General features: G+C 39.5%; 1 protein-coding gene across 2 annotated transcripts in view; it reads right to left on the bottom strand.

Annotated features, from left to right (window-relative positions):
• The window catches only part of PRMT3 (protein arginine methyltransferase 3), a 52,578-nt gene extending 44,885 nt beyond the window's left edge, over nt 1-7,693 (bottom strand). For both annotated transcript variants that reach the window (XM_061999303.1, XM_061999304.1), the window contains exons 1-7: nt 7,626-7,693; nt 7,354-7,480; nt 6,547-6,629; nt 5,149-5,198; nt 4,564-4,666; nt 2,806-2,959; nt 1,282-1,423 (exon numbers count right to left, since the gene is read on the bottom strand). In XM_061999303.1, coding sequence (XP_061855287.1) covers nt 1,282-1,423; nt 2,806-2,959; nt 4,564-4,666; nt 5,149-5,198; nt 6,547-6,629; nt 7,354-7,480; nt 7,626-7,659 — 693 coding nt within the window. In that variant the 5' untranslated portion in view covers nt 7,660-7,693. The remainder of the gene's footprint in view (nt 1-1,281; nt 1,424-2,805; nt 2,960-4,563; nt 4,667-5,148; nt 5,199-6,546; nt 6,630-7,353; nt 7,481-7,625) is intronic.
• Nucleotides 7,694-16,580: the final 8,887 nt, after the last annotated feature.

Here is a 16,580-nt window from a genome sequence, read left to right as displayed (position 1 = left end):
CTCCTTTCATAAAAATTTCAGTGTAGAAAGCCATTATATTTACATAAATAAGGAAGATATAAAGAAATCTAAGTGAATGTCTAGCATACAGGAAAAAAAATCAGTGCGGGCCTGACAAAGAGCTATTGTTTTCCTATGGTTAAGAATGTTTAAAAAGTCTTCTTGAAAGAATTCTGACAAACCTTCCTTGAAACCATAAAATCCAATTTTGTACCGATCTTCTTGTGCACACGTAGAATCATTATAAACCTTATTATCAAACAGAAAAGTTTCCATATCCTACAGCCTATAAATCTCAAACACCACCTATGTACAGCTGCAAAACCAGACCTGTCATTTTCATTTATCTTCAAGACTTAAATAACATTTATGTAGACTACACATTTTTTAAAACATTCTTCTTCTGCAGCCATCTCTGTGCTTCTGTAAAATCCCTCCCTTAAAAATTAACTTAATGCTTATACTATTTTTAGCACAATTCAGGTGTGTTTCTGCATTGAAGCCACTGAAATGATTTACAAAGCAGAAAACTTTATATGCTACCTGTATGGACAATGTCACTTCGTAACTTGACATTCTATCACCACATTAGGTAAGAATTTTGTTTATTTTTGGCTTAAAATGCAAAACCTGTTTATGACTTTAACAACTAAGATACTTTTTTAACAGTAAGCATTAAGAGATTTTTATATACATGTCAATTATAAGTCGGTTTAAGTCAAAAGGGCATTTATCACCTTTGAAGAGTTTTAAACATTAATTTACCTTCATCACATAAAAGAAGCATACAATTTTTCCAGTTGTTCCATACCATGTTATCAGTGCACTTAACTGTGCACAAATACCAAGAATTTCTGTTTACACAGTACAACAGGAAACAATATTTGACAAGTGGTTTTGCCTAATAAGTGTTAATTGTTAGGAAAATATCAACTAAAGAAAAACCTTCACTGTCTGTACATGGTTTATCCTTATATCTTTCAAACACTCAGGAAAAAGCTGGTTTTGGCAATCTAAAGTTATGGTACAGACATTGTAAAATATCTTCAATAATCTCTGTATGTAAATTAATTTAATGTTCCTAATGCTTCTGTAAACAGAAATTATATAATGGAAATAAAACTGAAGACAGATATCTAAACCAAACTCCTAGTAAAAACTGTCATGTATAGAAAGGGTTAAAAATGCAGCTGCTCTGCAGTACATTATGGGCACACGGCCCACTTCATTCCATCTTTCCTCTTTAGTCCTACTACGATGCAGTTGAGATGACTTTCTAACCTTTAGCATCTTTTCGTGTATCCCATAATGCCCATAGGAGCTGAAGTAAACATCATCCTCATCCTCATGAAGGTCTGCAATGGCGCTGGATGACGAGTTGCTCCTGACATCTACGTTCATCACAAAATCCTGTGCAATCTGTCTGTAATCAATTTGAAATACACCCTTGAGACACGTTTATGGAGTCATGACAAGGAAGCAGGGGTGGGGCGGGGAGGGGAGAAGGGGTTTGAAAGAGGTGAGGAAGACAGCCTGCAGAGGGGCTTTGCCATGCTGGGTCCCGCTGGAAGCACACACAATCTCCCTCTGCCGGCTCCTCCACTCTACTGCATCTCTGCTCTCCCCTCCAGCATCCTCCCACAACGACACTTTGTACTTGCAAATATCAGCAGTGAAAGGTTCAGACACAGTTTCTATTTTTAAAGGAGAAATTACCGATCCTGCACCCACTAGCACAAAATGTAGTACCACAGTGGGCAAGATGACGTGTGTTTTAGGCTGCGTAATGCAGATACTCAATGCAACAACCAGCGTAAGAACTACAAACTGTGCAACGCTGCACGACTAGTGGGAAGTAGAAGAAAGTACTTTAAAGCATTTGGGTGGAAGCAAAGCAGAATTTCAAGTTTAATTTGTTATGAATGTATTACTATTGCTGGAGCACCCGATTAGGAAAGGCTGTGAGATCTGGAGCTGATTAGAAAAGAAGACTGAGGGGGGACCTTATCAATGCTGACAAATACCTAAAGCACAGCTGTTGAGAGGATGGGGCCAGTCTTTTCATTGTGAGGGCCAGTGACAAGACAAAGGGCAACAGACATGAGCTGGAACATAGGAAGTTTCACTAGAACACGAAGAAAAACTTCTCTCCTCCAAGGGTGAGGGAGCCTTGGCACAGGCTGCCCGGAGAGGTTGTGGCGTCTCCTCCTCTGTAGGTTTCCAAGCCCACCTGGATGCACCCCTGTGCCCCCTGATTGAGAGGGAACCTGCTTTAACAGGGGGTTGGAGTGGATGACCTCTAGAGGCCCCTTCCAATCCTCATCCTTCTAGAATACTTAAATTTTATGCTGCTTATTCTTCCTCCTCCATGGCCTTGCATATGTAACACAAGTGTTCTCGCTTCTTAAAGTGGTTTTGATGACAACATACACAAATCAAGGGTGTTATGAAAATAAAATTGAAAGTTGACAAGCAAGCAGTCATATAATACCCACAATAAAATGAAAAGGCAAATGTGCTTCAGCCAGACAATATTCCTCTAGGCTCTACAGTCTAACAAGTTTACATCCCAGACCTCTCCAGAGCTATATGCTTATTTAGTCTAAGAACACTTTGCTTTTGCAATTTGTGCAGATTTTGTGCAGTTTTTACTGATCATCTACAAGACATAACTCACACCTACAGTCCCAACACATAGATACATGCTACCACTTCTCTGAATTTCCATTGGTCTTTAAAACTCAAAAAACTCATTTCACCCAAAATACAAATAAAGAATCCCAAAACTTCAGTTCAAACACTTACTTCATTTTCTGAAGATCATCTTGTGCTGTAGCCAAGGCTGCTTCTGCAAGTCTTGCTCTGTGTTCTGCGTGTTTCAATTGCTCACGGAGCACCATGATATCAGTTAAACCATTGGAAGGCAAAACATTTGCAGGTTCACAAAGATCTTCTATATCTGATGAAACGGGGAGAAAAATGCCACACGTTAGTCACATGTTGCTTCACAGCAGCTCATAAACACATGATGTCTTCAGTGTTGCTATTTCTCCCTTTAGCATCACTAAATTTGATAGAACTTAACCACAGAACACAATACTATTCAGTAAAAACAAATATGCCAGAAACATGCTCTAAGTTAACAAAGCAAATAAAACTAGAATTCAGGCTTCTTTAAATACCAGTGTTTGATTCACAATAAGAGACATTAAATTTAGACTGTAATTAAGTTCATTACAGTCCCATCCTTTGTTTTTCCAGTTTTGTTATTCAGAAATCAAAAAGGCTGGCAGTGGTAAAAGAGGGTATATAAACTTACTGTCTAATTATTAAGAACATTTAAGTTTAAATTTTCAAACCAATTCTTGGGCTTTTATAAAGCTTATGAAGACAAAAAAACCTCAAAAGAGCAGAAGCAGAATGAATCTAGATGAAAGACTGCTTTTTAACTATTCAAACCCCAAACTCAGTACTAGGTCCATCTACCTCTTGCTAAATTCACCTGATGATTTCAACAAATACCAGTGGGGAAAAAAAAAAAACAGGTGCTACTGTATTTTTTGACATAATAAGAAATTCCTATCAGCTTATTGGAAAAAAAGTTCATTAAAAAAACCCCATCTATCTATTCCTTTTAATCATGGAACACTTATCATTTGACCCATGGGACTGAAACAAAGCAGATACTTAAAAAAAGATTCCAGAGGTTCAGATCAGCCCCATAACCCATTAGCAACTGCAGCAGCACCACAAAGCATCTCAAAAGTTTACAGAGCTTGGGTAAAGCATACACATTATGTAGGAGGTGATACAGGGAAATGTGAAATCCTTGAAGTAACCAACTCATGTCTTCCCATCATGCATTATCTCTGCTGTCATGCAGGAGAGCTTGCTTAAAACAGGACAAAATTGCATTCCAGACTGTACAGAGAAGAAAAAAAATCCACAAGCCCTAAATGCCTTATAGTTTAGATGAAAGAAAGATATACATTCAAGTACAAAATATGAAGAGAGTGATCACAGCCAACAAAAATAAGCTCAATCTTAGTTCTCTCAGATCATTTGATAAACTGCCATGAGAGAAAACCTGAGGCCGCTTGTACCACTAAAGCAGCAGATCCCTTCTATGCAACTGTCTTATCTCACACTGGGCTGGTCCAAAACAGAATCTGCATAAAATATGTTTTTCAACTTGCTTCTTACTTATAGCACACATTTTTGAATAAACTCATGGTTTTAAATAGGAACTAAAAGCTTCATCAATCTTCTATGAAGTCTGAGTGTCGTGCCTCTTTGTCCTGCTTGATTATTACAATACAGCATTTCTGCTATGAATATCAACAGTAAGTGAATGCAAATAATAAAACAGGGCTATGGAAAGCGCAGTCACCAACCAAACACTTCTGAGTGTGACTCAATGTCATGACTTCAGCTAGTATGTAGACTTCCTCATGTATGCAGTTCAACTGTACAATAGTGATGATGCTTCATATGACATCAACTCTGCCAATATCACGTTTACCCCACAACAAGGTATTGTCATACTGAAGTGTATTTATTTACCAAACTGAAGTAGGAGGTCATCTTCTAGCTGTGGTTTCAAATATTCCTCTTCCTCCCAAGGCAGTGGGCTGTTGATAGAACTCAAATATGCTGCTGCTGGTTTCTAGACAGAAAGGGAAAAGGACATAAGTTTCTTTGAAAACACCGGTCCTTCAATTTCATTCAAGAAAGTAAGACAAAGAGCTGTTCTTCCACTCATCAAAACAAATAGTGTTAAAGTAGTTTTGTAGGAAAGGCTGAGAAAAGTACTACTATAAAGCATGACTAGTAACAACAGGTGAAGAAATAAACTTTTGTCATCACTCAGGGATACTCTCACACCATGATTCTACCGAGTGTGGGCTTTTTACAAGCCTGAACGTCCTATTCTAGAAACAATAAGGCCTCACAACAACTAGATATATTTTAAATGAAGACAACTTCACATCTAAATCAACTGTTCAATACCTATTTTAACTCCCATGATTTCTTATTTTTATAACACAAAATTTCACACAGTGTAAAAAAAGGGCAAATTGAAAGCACAGCATCTGAGTTTCCCATACTCCAGAGACAGATTACAGCAGCAGTAAGTAGCTCACCTACCTTTAATCTAACAAAGTTTATTAGTTTAATGTATCCATAAAAATCAAGTCCTGAAAAGAAAGAAAAGACGGGAAAAATAAAAGAGAGAGTTTACATTATGGAAAAACACACTTATTTTACAACTGTATGAGTAACAACTACTTATTCAATTGGACAGCTTCCTCTTGGGCTGTACTTGATAACCTACTGCAGCCTTCTCATCCTAAATTTGCCATCTATGCTTCTTCTTAAGACTAAACCAGGAAATTCTCACCCTCTGGAGAAACACATCTACCTCAAATTTAAAATAGAACACATTCAAATGTGGATTAGGAGCAGTGATTTCATTCATTTGGCAAGCAACAACATCTGGACAACCACATTTATCTCCTACTAGCTACCTTGGTGATATTTTAGGCTGTTGTGATCTTTTGTTCATATTTTTAGCTTTCAGCCTAATAAATGTAAGTTAATCCTACTTGATTGAGGAGTGATCTTATTAACATTTACAAATATGTAAAGGGTGGGTGTCAGGAGGTTGGGACATCCCTTTTTTCTTTTGCAGCTAGCAACAGGACAAGGGGTAATGGGATGAAGCTGGAACACAAAAAGTTCCACTTAAACATAAGAAAAAACTATTTCACCGTGAGGGTGAGGGAGCCCTGGCACAGGCTGCCCAGAGGGGTTGTGGAGTCTCCTTCCTTGGAGGTCTTCAAGACCTGCCTGGACATGTTCCTATGTGACCTGATCTAGCTGACCCTGCTTCTGCAGGGGGGTTGGACTAGATGATCTCTTAAAGTTCCTTCCAACTCTACCATTCTATGACTCTATAATCAAGAATAACACCAACAGTGACTTAAAATCATCATCCCAGAAATAACAGTAGCTTAATTATGTACTTATGTCAAGAACCTTGAAGATACCGGGTAAACTAAAATCCGATCAAAAGTATTTGGAAATAGAAAATATACTTGATCTTGCCATTTTATGTGATGCACATTTCTAAATGTTTCATGTAGTTCTCATGCTCTTATCTCTCACTCTTTTTGGTACACACTCTTGCATTTCTCCAGTGCTGCTTCTCTTCCCCTGCTTTCCACTATATGCAGTAAGATACAGATTTCAGGCTCAGTAATCCTACAGTTACCTAACTATTTTAAAGTATGTCCCTTACCCTCACCTCCCTTCACATACATCTTCCCTATATATACCTTCCTTCAGTCACCATGTTAACCTAAATGTACAACAGCCAGTATAAATATAACATGGAAGTATTTTGTCTGTAATAAGTTACCTTATTCAATCTTGTAATCTTCAGTAAAACCAAGAAATCAGTTAGAAACAAGTTGATAATTGCAACTGATTTTAAACAATACACTGATGTGCAAAAGGAATCAAAAAGTCGTGAAAAAGACTTACCATGTTTCTTGATCACATCCCAAAGACTAAACTGATGCTCTGTTTTGCAGTGGGAGAACACATCTTCAGCAGAATTAAACAATCTGTAAGTAATACATTGTTAAATATGTAGTATTACTAAGTCTAGAAATTGTAACACTCCTGAGTTCCATGTGCTCTGTTCTGACTTGTTAGACAATACGCTCAGAGTACACATTTTTTGCCTGAGAATGGATGAAGAAGCACTTGCTTACTTGCATATCTCACAAAGCAGCTTTTACCTTGTTTGCAAGGCATTTTGCAAGTGCAACAAATGCAAAAATTCCATTCACCAAAACCATGAACCCCGTTTAAAAACTCCTTGAGCGTAAATACAGCACTAAATCTGAGATCTAAAGACTGCACATAGGTGAGGCAAGCGGGCCAGTTAGATTTGCTGCATCAAAAAAAAATCTCACCTATTCACTGACAATGAGAAAGAAAAAAATCTCACATAATTGGAAACGATAACAGAGGGAATTCCAGAGAGAAGCTTCTATACTGCTTCAGTGTGAGGTGAGACATGACCTCCTTTCCCCATTACTTTCTTCCTTACTCTCGATTTAACAGACCTTTGGCTCTAGAGAGACCGTATCCAAGATCAACATGCCCCAGAACGCTGTTACAAACCACGTATTACTGATTTTCCCGTGGCGGCTGCCTGCCGCAGCCCCTGTGGGCTCCTCTTCCCCCGGAGACCGCGCCTCAAAAAGCCCCTCAGTCAAGCAGGGGGAGCGCTGGGACGACGAAAGCCCACCATGGCCCTCAGGGTTGTCCCCGCTACCACACCTGTCGCAGAAGAGGCAGCGAGTCTGCGGGCCCTCAGAGGCGCCTTCCTCCTCCTCCGCCTCTTCCCAGGCCTCCTCGTCATCGGACAGCTCCGGCATTTCCTCCTCAGCTACCGGCTCGGCGGCCCCTGTGGGGAATACAACAAAGAGCTGTCACTGAGAAGCAGCGGAGTGGACGAAAAAGTAATGCAGAAAGAAGGAAAGAAAAGGAAGAAGGGGAAGGGGAGGAGGAAGGGGAGGAGGAAGGAGGGCAGCGCACCGGCCGGTACCCACCTGCGTGAGCTGCGCCCGCCGCCCGGGAGCCCATGGCCGCCGCCACCGCCCCACGTGCGCCGCTTCCGGGTGCCCGCCCCGCCTCGCCCCTGATGTCACACGGAGGGGCGGGTCCGAGAGGGTGAGAGCGCCCCCTGGCGTGGATCCGCCGGTCACCGGGAGCAGGCGGCGCCGACCGTTAAATTTCAAACGCGCGGGAGCGGGAGGCGCGCGGGCGCCCGCCGCCGTGAGGGGCGGCGCCATCTTGTGGGGGCCGAAGGGGGCGATGACCCATCGCCTCTCGCAGCCATTCCTCCAGCCGCACCCCCTCACACCAGCAGACCGCAGCCCTGCCTCCTGCCGCACCCGTTGACAGAAACGGAAACCAGGCAGCTGGATACAGGGTCCCTGTCTCAGCAAGTCTAGACTATAACACATTATTTCTCCCTAGCCTTGGTAGCACTGTTTGTGCGTTTGACAGGTGGCTGGCAGACAGGTTTGTGTTTTTCAACACAGGAGAGTTAAAGGAAATAACACAGGTGAATTGGCTTTATACAAAGTTTAGCAACAGACTGATAATGGAAAGTGGCATTAAAAGATTATACAGAGAAATAAAGCTTGAGGGTCATCAGCTGAAGAAGACATTTTAGGTAGTCTACCAAATCTCCGTTGTTTTCCCTCTTCATTTTGTCTGAACATTTTCATCAGGATTTTAGAACAAGAGGAAATGGCCTCAAGTCGCACTAGGGGAGGTTTAGATTGGCTGTTGGGAAGAACTTTTTCACTGAAAGGGTGGTTAAATTCCCCAGTGAGGTGGTGGAATTGCCATCCCTGCAGATACTTAAAAGATGCATAGATGAGGTACTGAGGGACACAGTTCGGTGGTGGTCTTGGCAGTGTTAGGTTAGTGGTTGGACTTGATCTTAAAGTTCTTTTCCAACCAAAATGATGTTATGATTCAGAACCAAATGGTGCCACCTTTCCACTGACTCACATAGTGCTCCTAAGGAGGGTATGATGGAGAAAATGTCCAAGCTAGAATTTTTCCAACTTATACCCTCAAAGTGTATAAATTAACATCAGTGCAACTACCAATATTTCAAAAAATAATGGAGTTACTGTTCTGCCTTGAACCTGACTACCTTATACATAATTGCAAGAACAGAGGTATGCTGTGCATCTGGTCTGAATACAGCTAAATGCTGTATTTGTGTGGCATCTCATAATGAACAAAGGTACAGCCTGTTTCCTAATATAACATACTTAAGAAACCTCCCACTGCTGTTAGACAGCACCTCCTTAGGCATCATACATGGATTTATATATGTCAAATTAATAAAACAAATGATCCAGCCTTGTAAAGAGTTCTAGTAATTAAGTAACATCTTCTGCTTCTTCAGCAAATCCGGTATCTGTGAATAGGTTAAAAATAAAACTTTTTCTTCACTGATTCAGTTAGCAAACTTAGGGAGCCTCTGCCTTGGCCCTTCAGGAGATTCAGTGTGTCCTTTAACAGCCATTTTGCCAAACTCCCCCACTTCCCACGCTTTGGCCCACATTTTAGTGTGGTCTCACAACGCATCAAATGGATTCCTTCTTGAGATGAAACTACCAGATTTCTCCAGGATTACAATTTACAGGACCAAAATACAACTTCTAGCCCAAAGTTAAAATACAGAAACATCCAGGTGCTGGGTGTTTTTCAGCACCAAATGTTTTGCTACACTTGCAATACCATACTTTGCCAAGGCAGACAAGGCAGTAGTCTCCTATCTTGTTTTTCATAAGAAGCTATTCTATACTATACTTAATTTACAATGGTTTAATCTGCAACAGCACCTAATCTTGATATGCAGCACTCAGCGTAAGTTGAGGTACCAAGTACTGAGTAGTACCTGATATTTAATTGTTGCTCAACAGAGGGGCCACCAGCATTGTCACTGCAGTTTCTGATTATTTCTAAAAGGGTGGAACCAAGGGTCCAATTCTAGTCTGTTTTTCAGAGTGCAAACTGAGTGGTCTTTGCTGAATATAAAAATGCAGAGCTATTAATTGATTGGTAAGAAAAGAAAAAGTAAATGGATGTAGAATTCAAGAAGAAAATCTGACACTGAAATTATTTTTCTGGATTACAGTCTCTGATTTCTAATCTATACTTGTAAATCTGTCCCGTGTAGCTTAATTTCCCCTTTCACTTATCCTCCTATCTCTTAGTGCTAACAAAGAAGACTCTTAAATATAGTACTAATTAAACAGATTAGGTTTGCCTAATAGGCAAATCCAAAGGGACATGAAAAATCTAAATACATAAACTGGTTTTAGATGAGAATGACAGGCTTGAAAAAGGGTATAAGAGCTCCCTCATAAAGTCTGGCTTATGTTTTGCTTTTAAATTCCATATCCACTCAGATTTACTTCTGTAGGTGCCACAAGATAACACCAGTTTTACAAATGCTGCTTAGTGGTGGCAACCAAAGCTTCTCATGGGATTTTTTTTTTTTTTGTTACAGAGCAACTCAGTACTCGTCATTGAATTAGAATTGCTGCAAAATGCTGACAGGATGCTGCGTGCCCTTAGTGTACAGAAGAAATCTAGGCAAGTCAGATGCTTCTATCTTATTCTCCCAAAGTCAAGTCTGATCCCATGAAATAAACAGAAGTGACATAGAATGATGAAACATACTTTTCCTCCACTCTCACTCAAGCAGCTAATCACAAAAATAGATTTAATAACCACTGCTCTGTCAGTAGTGCCTGGACTGATAGCAGCAAAAGCAGAAACAGCAGCTTCTTTGTGTTTTACTGAAATTCTCCCCCACTGAAGGGGCGAGGGGTCACTGATTGCATAGTCTTTGCTCCACTGCACACCCTCGGCTATTGTCGCATCCACTCAGAGAGCAACAGACCAAATGTGCTCCACAGCCTTGGAACTGAATCTTCTTTTCTGTATTATTGTGTGAATTAAGATTCTCAATAAATGCAAAGCACCTGTTCATTTGGGTCAGCGTGTACAATGTTGTCTGAAGACTAAATGAAATCCTGCAGCACAAGTGTATAACTCACATCGGTACCTCTTGAAATATGATCATCTTTGTTACAATCTCCTAATCCTTGTAAAGGGATTTGCATGGTACAGGAAGATTTACAATGTCATGGATTACTATTTCATAATCCAGGCCAAGGAGAAGAAACTTCAAATATTTACAATTTTTTTTACTGCAGTTCAAGCTATTTTACAGGTCTGGAAACACAGCACTGGGGAGGCTGTTAGAGGGTGTTCACACACAAAATATGGTGTCAGTGTACCACTTGGGGCCTTTATTTCATCTGGATTTCCAGGCATGTGTAACTTTATTCTCTACCTGCATCACTCTTGTGACCACAGTGTTTGTCGTTACTCAAAAGCAAAGAAAGTAAACAGAAACTGTGAAACAAGTGAAACGTTTTGAACAAATTATTGTTAAATGTCTATGACTTTATTCTGTGTATATTAGCAAAAGAAAATGTTTAATGTTAATAAATTAAATGACTTCTTAGCCAGCTGGGTCAGTCAGAGCTATGTTTTTTTTCAATTTCAGCTGCTCGAGGTCCCCAAGAAGTTGCTCAAGACAAAATGATTTTTCAAAAGCATTTTCTATGTAGAAAGTCCAAACCATCTGAAATTTTACTCTACACTCTTTGAATACTAAACCCAGCCTGCTACATCTAAGTGCCAAGAATGACACTCCTAAAAGCATAAGTTTTGGTCCTCAATCCTCTCACGCTCTCAGTTCTCTCATCTCAATTTGTTGCATTTTTTGTTCATGATGCACTCAGTATAGCACTCAGTGTTACACTGATAATTTCTTTACCATTAGAGCAGCATTTCTCAACCTGTCAGAAAAGCAAAGGAAATACGAATATCACATTCTACCACACTTTCTTGCATCAGATCAGCAAACTGATTAGATAAGCTGTTTTCTTTCTTGTGATGTTTAGTCCCTTATCAGACAGGCTGGTTAAACCTGTGCACTTCAGCTCTACTCTGTCAGCAGCTCTGAGGAATGGCTAACAGCAGGGAAGTACAACCAGAAAAGAAGCACTGTTGGGGAAAATGCTGAGAGTGACCATGAAAGATTGAGCAAAACCAGTTTCTGCAATTAGGGCAAATCTCCAGTGTAGAAAAAGGAGCGTTACTGCCCTGTGATACTCTGTATTTGTGCACCTACAGAAGTGCCTCCATAAAATGTACATTGAGCAGCACAGGATGATTTCAGGTGCTACAGACCATAGGAATCCAACTGAGATAATTCCCATCAGATAATAATTAAAAAAAACCCCCAATATTTAGAGGCTTAGAAAATAACTGGTCTCCAGAGTTATTTTCTCTGTTGATATCCAAGAGGGAAAATCTTAAGGGTAAACTAGTGTTCAGAAATGAAACATCCATAAGTAATTCAGACTTCTCTGTCCATATCTGTGTGTCTACAGAAAAAAAATACCCAGACATAGAGTAAGTGATTGCAAAGATAAACAGAACAGATCATATGCCCATTTGAAGCAAAATAGTGTTTACCTTAGACCATCTTAGTCTCTATCATGAAAATATGTGATCTTTATTAATTCACAGTAAGAAAAGTGAGAACTGGTGGCATTCAGATCAGCTAACACATCAAACTAGTGGAACTATGAAAACTGTCCATTAAAACCAAACCCTCAAAAGCAACTGTTTTGCACAGGACGTTTTTAAATGTCTATAAGATATTTAGTGTCAGGAGATGCTAAGCATTTAGCAAACTCTGCATGCGAATACCTAGATGAGTTACTTGGAAACAAAAGCCCTTCTTGTAAGGGGCTGAGCATGTGAGAACTTTACATCCATCAGAACCACCTGTGGTCTGTGTTCATGAGGAGTAACAGACCAAAGACAGTGGGAATTTGAAGTGTGCCAGAACACAAGATAAAGGATCAAATTGTTTGAGCTTGAAGAGCAATATCATAGGTGAAGAAAAATTTAGAAATCAGAAGTGAGAAGAGTGTTAGGGCAGGTTTTTGTAACTATTTAAGGAATCCAATGCTTAGTGCCTAGATTTCCAAAGCATTCTTGAAAGTCTTTAAGAGCAGGACTGAAATGCAAGCAGAGGAAGAATGTTAAATCTGGTATATTACAGGATAATAAGGACCAAAGAGAAGACAGTCTTACCTCTCATGGCTGTTATGTATGCAGTGTAAATAATATACCTTAGTGTGCATTATATCACAGCCTAGACCAGTCTCTAAATTTCAGTGGTTGTAACAAAAATACAACTAACTCTTTGTTCAGCTTCACTTTCTCTAAGTTGTGACTGCTTCAGCAGAAAGAGGAGCAGTATCAATGATCATGAACAGATAAAAACAGCTTAGAAGTCAGAGAAAGAGACACAAATCTTAAAGCAGAATCAGGCACAGGACTACATCCACTGACACTGCTTTTCTTGCAAAATCATTGTTACTTTTCCAACAAGGATGGAAGGGAATATCCATCATGTTGTATCTTTTTAAAATTGATTTCATAGTTATGGGATGAACTCAGTTAGTTGCTTGCAGCAAAGGATGTACTCTTGTTTCTATATATATAAAACTGGAGAGATTTAGACAGTGATTTTGACAACAGACAGATAAGGAATATTTCAGGAGTTTGAGGTTTCAGAAGATTTACTGCAACAGTTACGTTAAATATTTATAGGGGATCTATAAACAAGGGATTTCCTTATGTTGTTATTATAGAAAAGACAGTTACAACTATCTTTACCTGCTGTAAACTTCTAATGAAAACATTTTCGGAGGAGAAGATACCAGACATAGCTTGGGAAAAGTATTTTCTTTGAGACAATTTATCTACCCCAAAGGCTTCTCCCAGAGGTCTACAGAATGTAGGCAGGAGGAAAAAGAATTACTTACCCTGCAAACTAAGGTAAGTAAACAATAGCAAAAGGTAATATACAAGCAAACAATTTTAAAAGCACGTAAACTAAACAAACTATTGTGATTCAAACAAGAAGTCATTAAGTAGCATTAGGCTAGTGTCTCAATTTTTGTGCCACCTTGTTACAAGATCTATCCCTTCAGCATTTTTGTTGACAGATTTTTTGCTTCACGTTTAGTTCATTTTGCTGAACAAAACTAAAGTAAACTGGAAATATCCTTCAGTCAAACTGCAAGGTCTCCTGATAAATATTAATTCCAGCTTCTTTAAAAGGTGCTTGTTTGAGGTATTATGAGTAGTAGCTATGTGTGTTAAATCTCCCATTCTTTGTACCAGCTTCTTGGGAAAAAAAAAAATCCAAATCAGCCAATGAGAAGTGGCTAGACCGACGCTGTCTCCCTCGGTTAATCCAAGGCCAGAAGACGGATAATTTGATTAAACTGAGACCCTAATTTATTTAGCTTTAGTTCTGGATCAACCTCTTCTTAATAGAGTGCTGTCGTCTCCGATTGTTTGATGAAAATTAAAGTGACATAAATACCATGGGACTTTTTCAATCTGATTAGTCAGCTAACTTGCATCAATACTACCCCAGCCATCAGGCGCTGGCGTCCTTCCTTTCACCCGCCTTACTAACAACTGACAAGTTCTCCTTGAAGACCGGGCACCCACGCTGCCACTCAGACCCCCACACTTAACCCATCATCCCTCCTCAATGGGTCTTGTTTGACAAGGTGCCCACACCTTTTTCCATTGCTGTTCATCAGACAAAGCTAAATATTGTTTTATTAGCAATCAATAGCCTGTTAATCCCAAACGATTTCACAAATCCACTGAGCTCTCAAGCTGATTATAAACGTTTGGGGTTTGGTTTGGAGGGTTTTTTTTAAGCTGCTAAATTTCAGATGGATTTTCTCCTCTCCTCCCAACCCTCCCGCTCTGATATGGGACATTATAGCTGGTAAGCAAAGCCACAAAAGCAAAAGAACTCTGTTGTCTTCAACGTTGCCTTTAACTGGACATTTACAAATGTCAAAGTTTTGCAGTTTAAACATGATCAATCCTATGGCACTGAATGCACAGGAGACTGGCTGTCTGCTCTGCTTGCAGCCCTTCAGTTTGAAACTTAAGAGAGCTGCTGAGCCTTCCCTTTACTTTTTACAGCAATATAGTAAATGCTTGCTTAGTCTGTGGGCTGAGGAACTAAGGAGGGAAAGAAAGAGAAGTAAGCTTCTTTGTTTTACAATATATACAGAATATTACAAACATACTTCCTCTTGAGTTTACGCATCCTCACTCACACCTGCTGTCTCTGCCTGCCTTTGCCCTCGAGACACCGTTTGATGTGATAGCTGGTAATATAATGATAATTCACTTACGTGGTGTCATACATGTCACCAAGCCAAGGTAGACAGGCACATACTGAGCCTATGAAGCTCCCAGAAACAAGCTGCTGAGTTTCAAGGCCTGGTGAGCTGACTTTGCAAGTGTGGGTTGCTCTCTGCACGTCCCTGCTGAATTGTTGTCCTGTAGAACATTCTCCCTCTGCAACAACAGGGAAAGAAGGGTGGTTGGCAAGTTGATGCCTCAGCAGTGGTGCACATACCCTCCCTGAAACAGATCTTGAAATGAATGGCCTTGGCTCCTCAGTAGAAGACAATTAACTCCAGTAAAAATTCTTGTTGACATTGAAGGTGTTAACTAGAAACCTAAATGGACTAAATGCGCACTTTGTGCTTTCTGTATGGGGACTTAACATACCCAAATTGTGTGTTAAGGGGAAGAGTTATGTCAGCTGATACAATCCTTTGGGATGTCTGTTGAAACAAAATGTAGGTTTCCTAAGTCATCAGCCTTGACAACAGAGTGACAGTTCTGAAGCAGACTGTAAATGTAAAATATCGGAGGCAACACTTCAAATTAGTAACTTCCGAAAGTTACTGTGAATGTAATTGGAGTGTAATGTTAAAATAGATCTAAATTTGACTGTTCAGTATCTGTTTTAAATATCTCTTTCATAGAAGCTCAGGACTTTTATAGGCTTAACTCAAACTTTTCACTCAAGAAATTTATCCTACAAAAAAATGCTTCAAAATGACAGAAAATACACCTACTCAGAATCTGCAAAGAAGGTTGACATTTCAAATCTCAGACATTTTAAATGGAACATGTAAGTTTCTGCCAAGCCAAACAAAGCAGCAACTTTTTGTTACTCTTTCTTTAGCGACTGTGCATGACCCTGTTGCATTTGCCAGTGGTTAAAATAGGCCTAGAATGTTGAAGAATGTTTTTCAGTTTTGTATTTTTAACAATAAGAATTACCATACTCATTCACTCTAGTACTTATTGTAGTTTACAACTCCTCTCTAAAACCTATATTTCTAAGGCCAATGACTGTAACTTTAGAACATGATTGCTGATTTAAGATTTGAACAACTCTCTACTACTCTTGAATTCTAGAATGAAGGAATATGTATTCTCTGTCAAACCTTTGTCATGGTTTCAGTGTATTCTCAAGCTGGTTATTTTGCACAGCAATAATCATGTAGTTCTTGAAAAAAAACCCATAATTAAATCTGCAGATGTGTTGTGCAATAGTCTGCACTGTTTGAAGCAGAAGAAGAGTTTTCTGGCTTTTCATAAAATTCTTTTTTTGTTTATTAATGAGGGGAAAAAAATGCCAGAGGTATCTTGATCTTCATCTAGCCATTCTGAGAGGAATGTTTTAACATCTAAAACCACAGGGAATAAAACCTGAAAGACTATATTTAACAGCGTAGTAAGCAAGATACCATCATAATAAAGAGAGTGCTAAAAACTGAAATAAAAGAGTTCATGCTGCACTATGAGATCTGGGGATGTCCAGACTGCAGCAGTATCTACAGGCAGCTCAGGTATTGAAAAGGTCTACCCAGAGCATCACATCATAGACGTCTACACTTTTTAATTTATCTTAATACACCATGGGGAGGCAGCTTTTCAGTTCTGGCTCAGAATATTTATCTTAGAAGTTCTTTAATGTCTTGATTTTC

This window comes from Colius striatus, chromosome 7 (assembly GCF_028858725.1).
Source record: "Colius striatus isolate bColStr4 chromosome 7, bColStr4.1.hap1, whole genome shotgun sequence".
Lineage (NCBI taxonomy): Eukaryota > Metazoa > Chordata > Aves > Coliiformes > Coliidae > Colius > Colius striatus.
The sequence above is the reverse complement of the archived record's forward strand: the minus strand, read 5'-3'. Positions and strand labels throughout refer to the sequence as shown.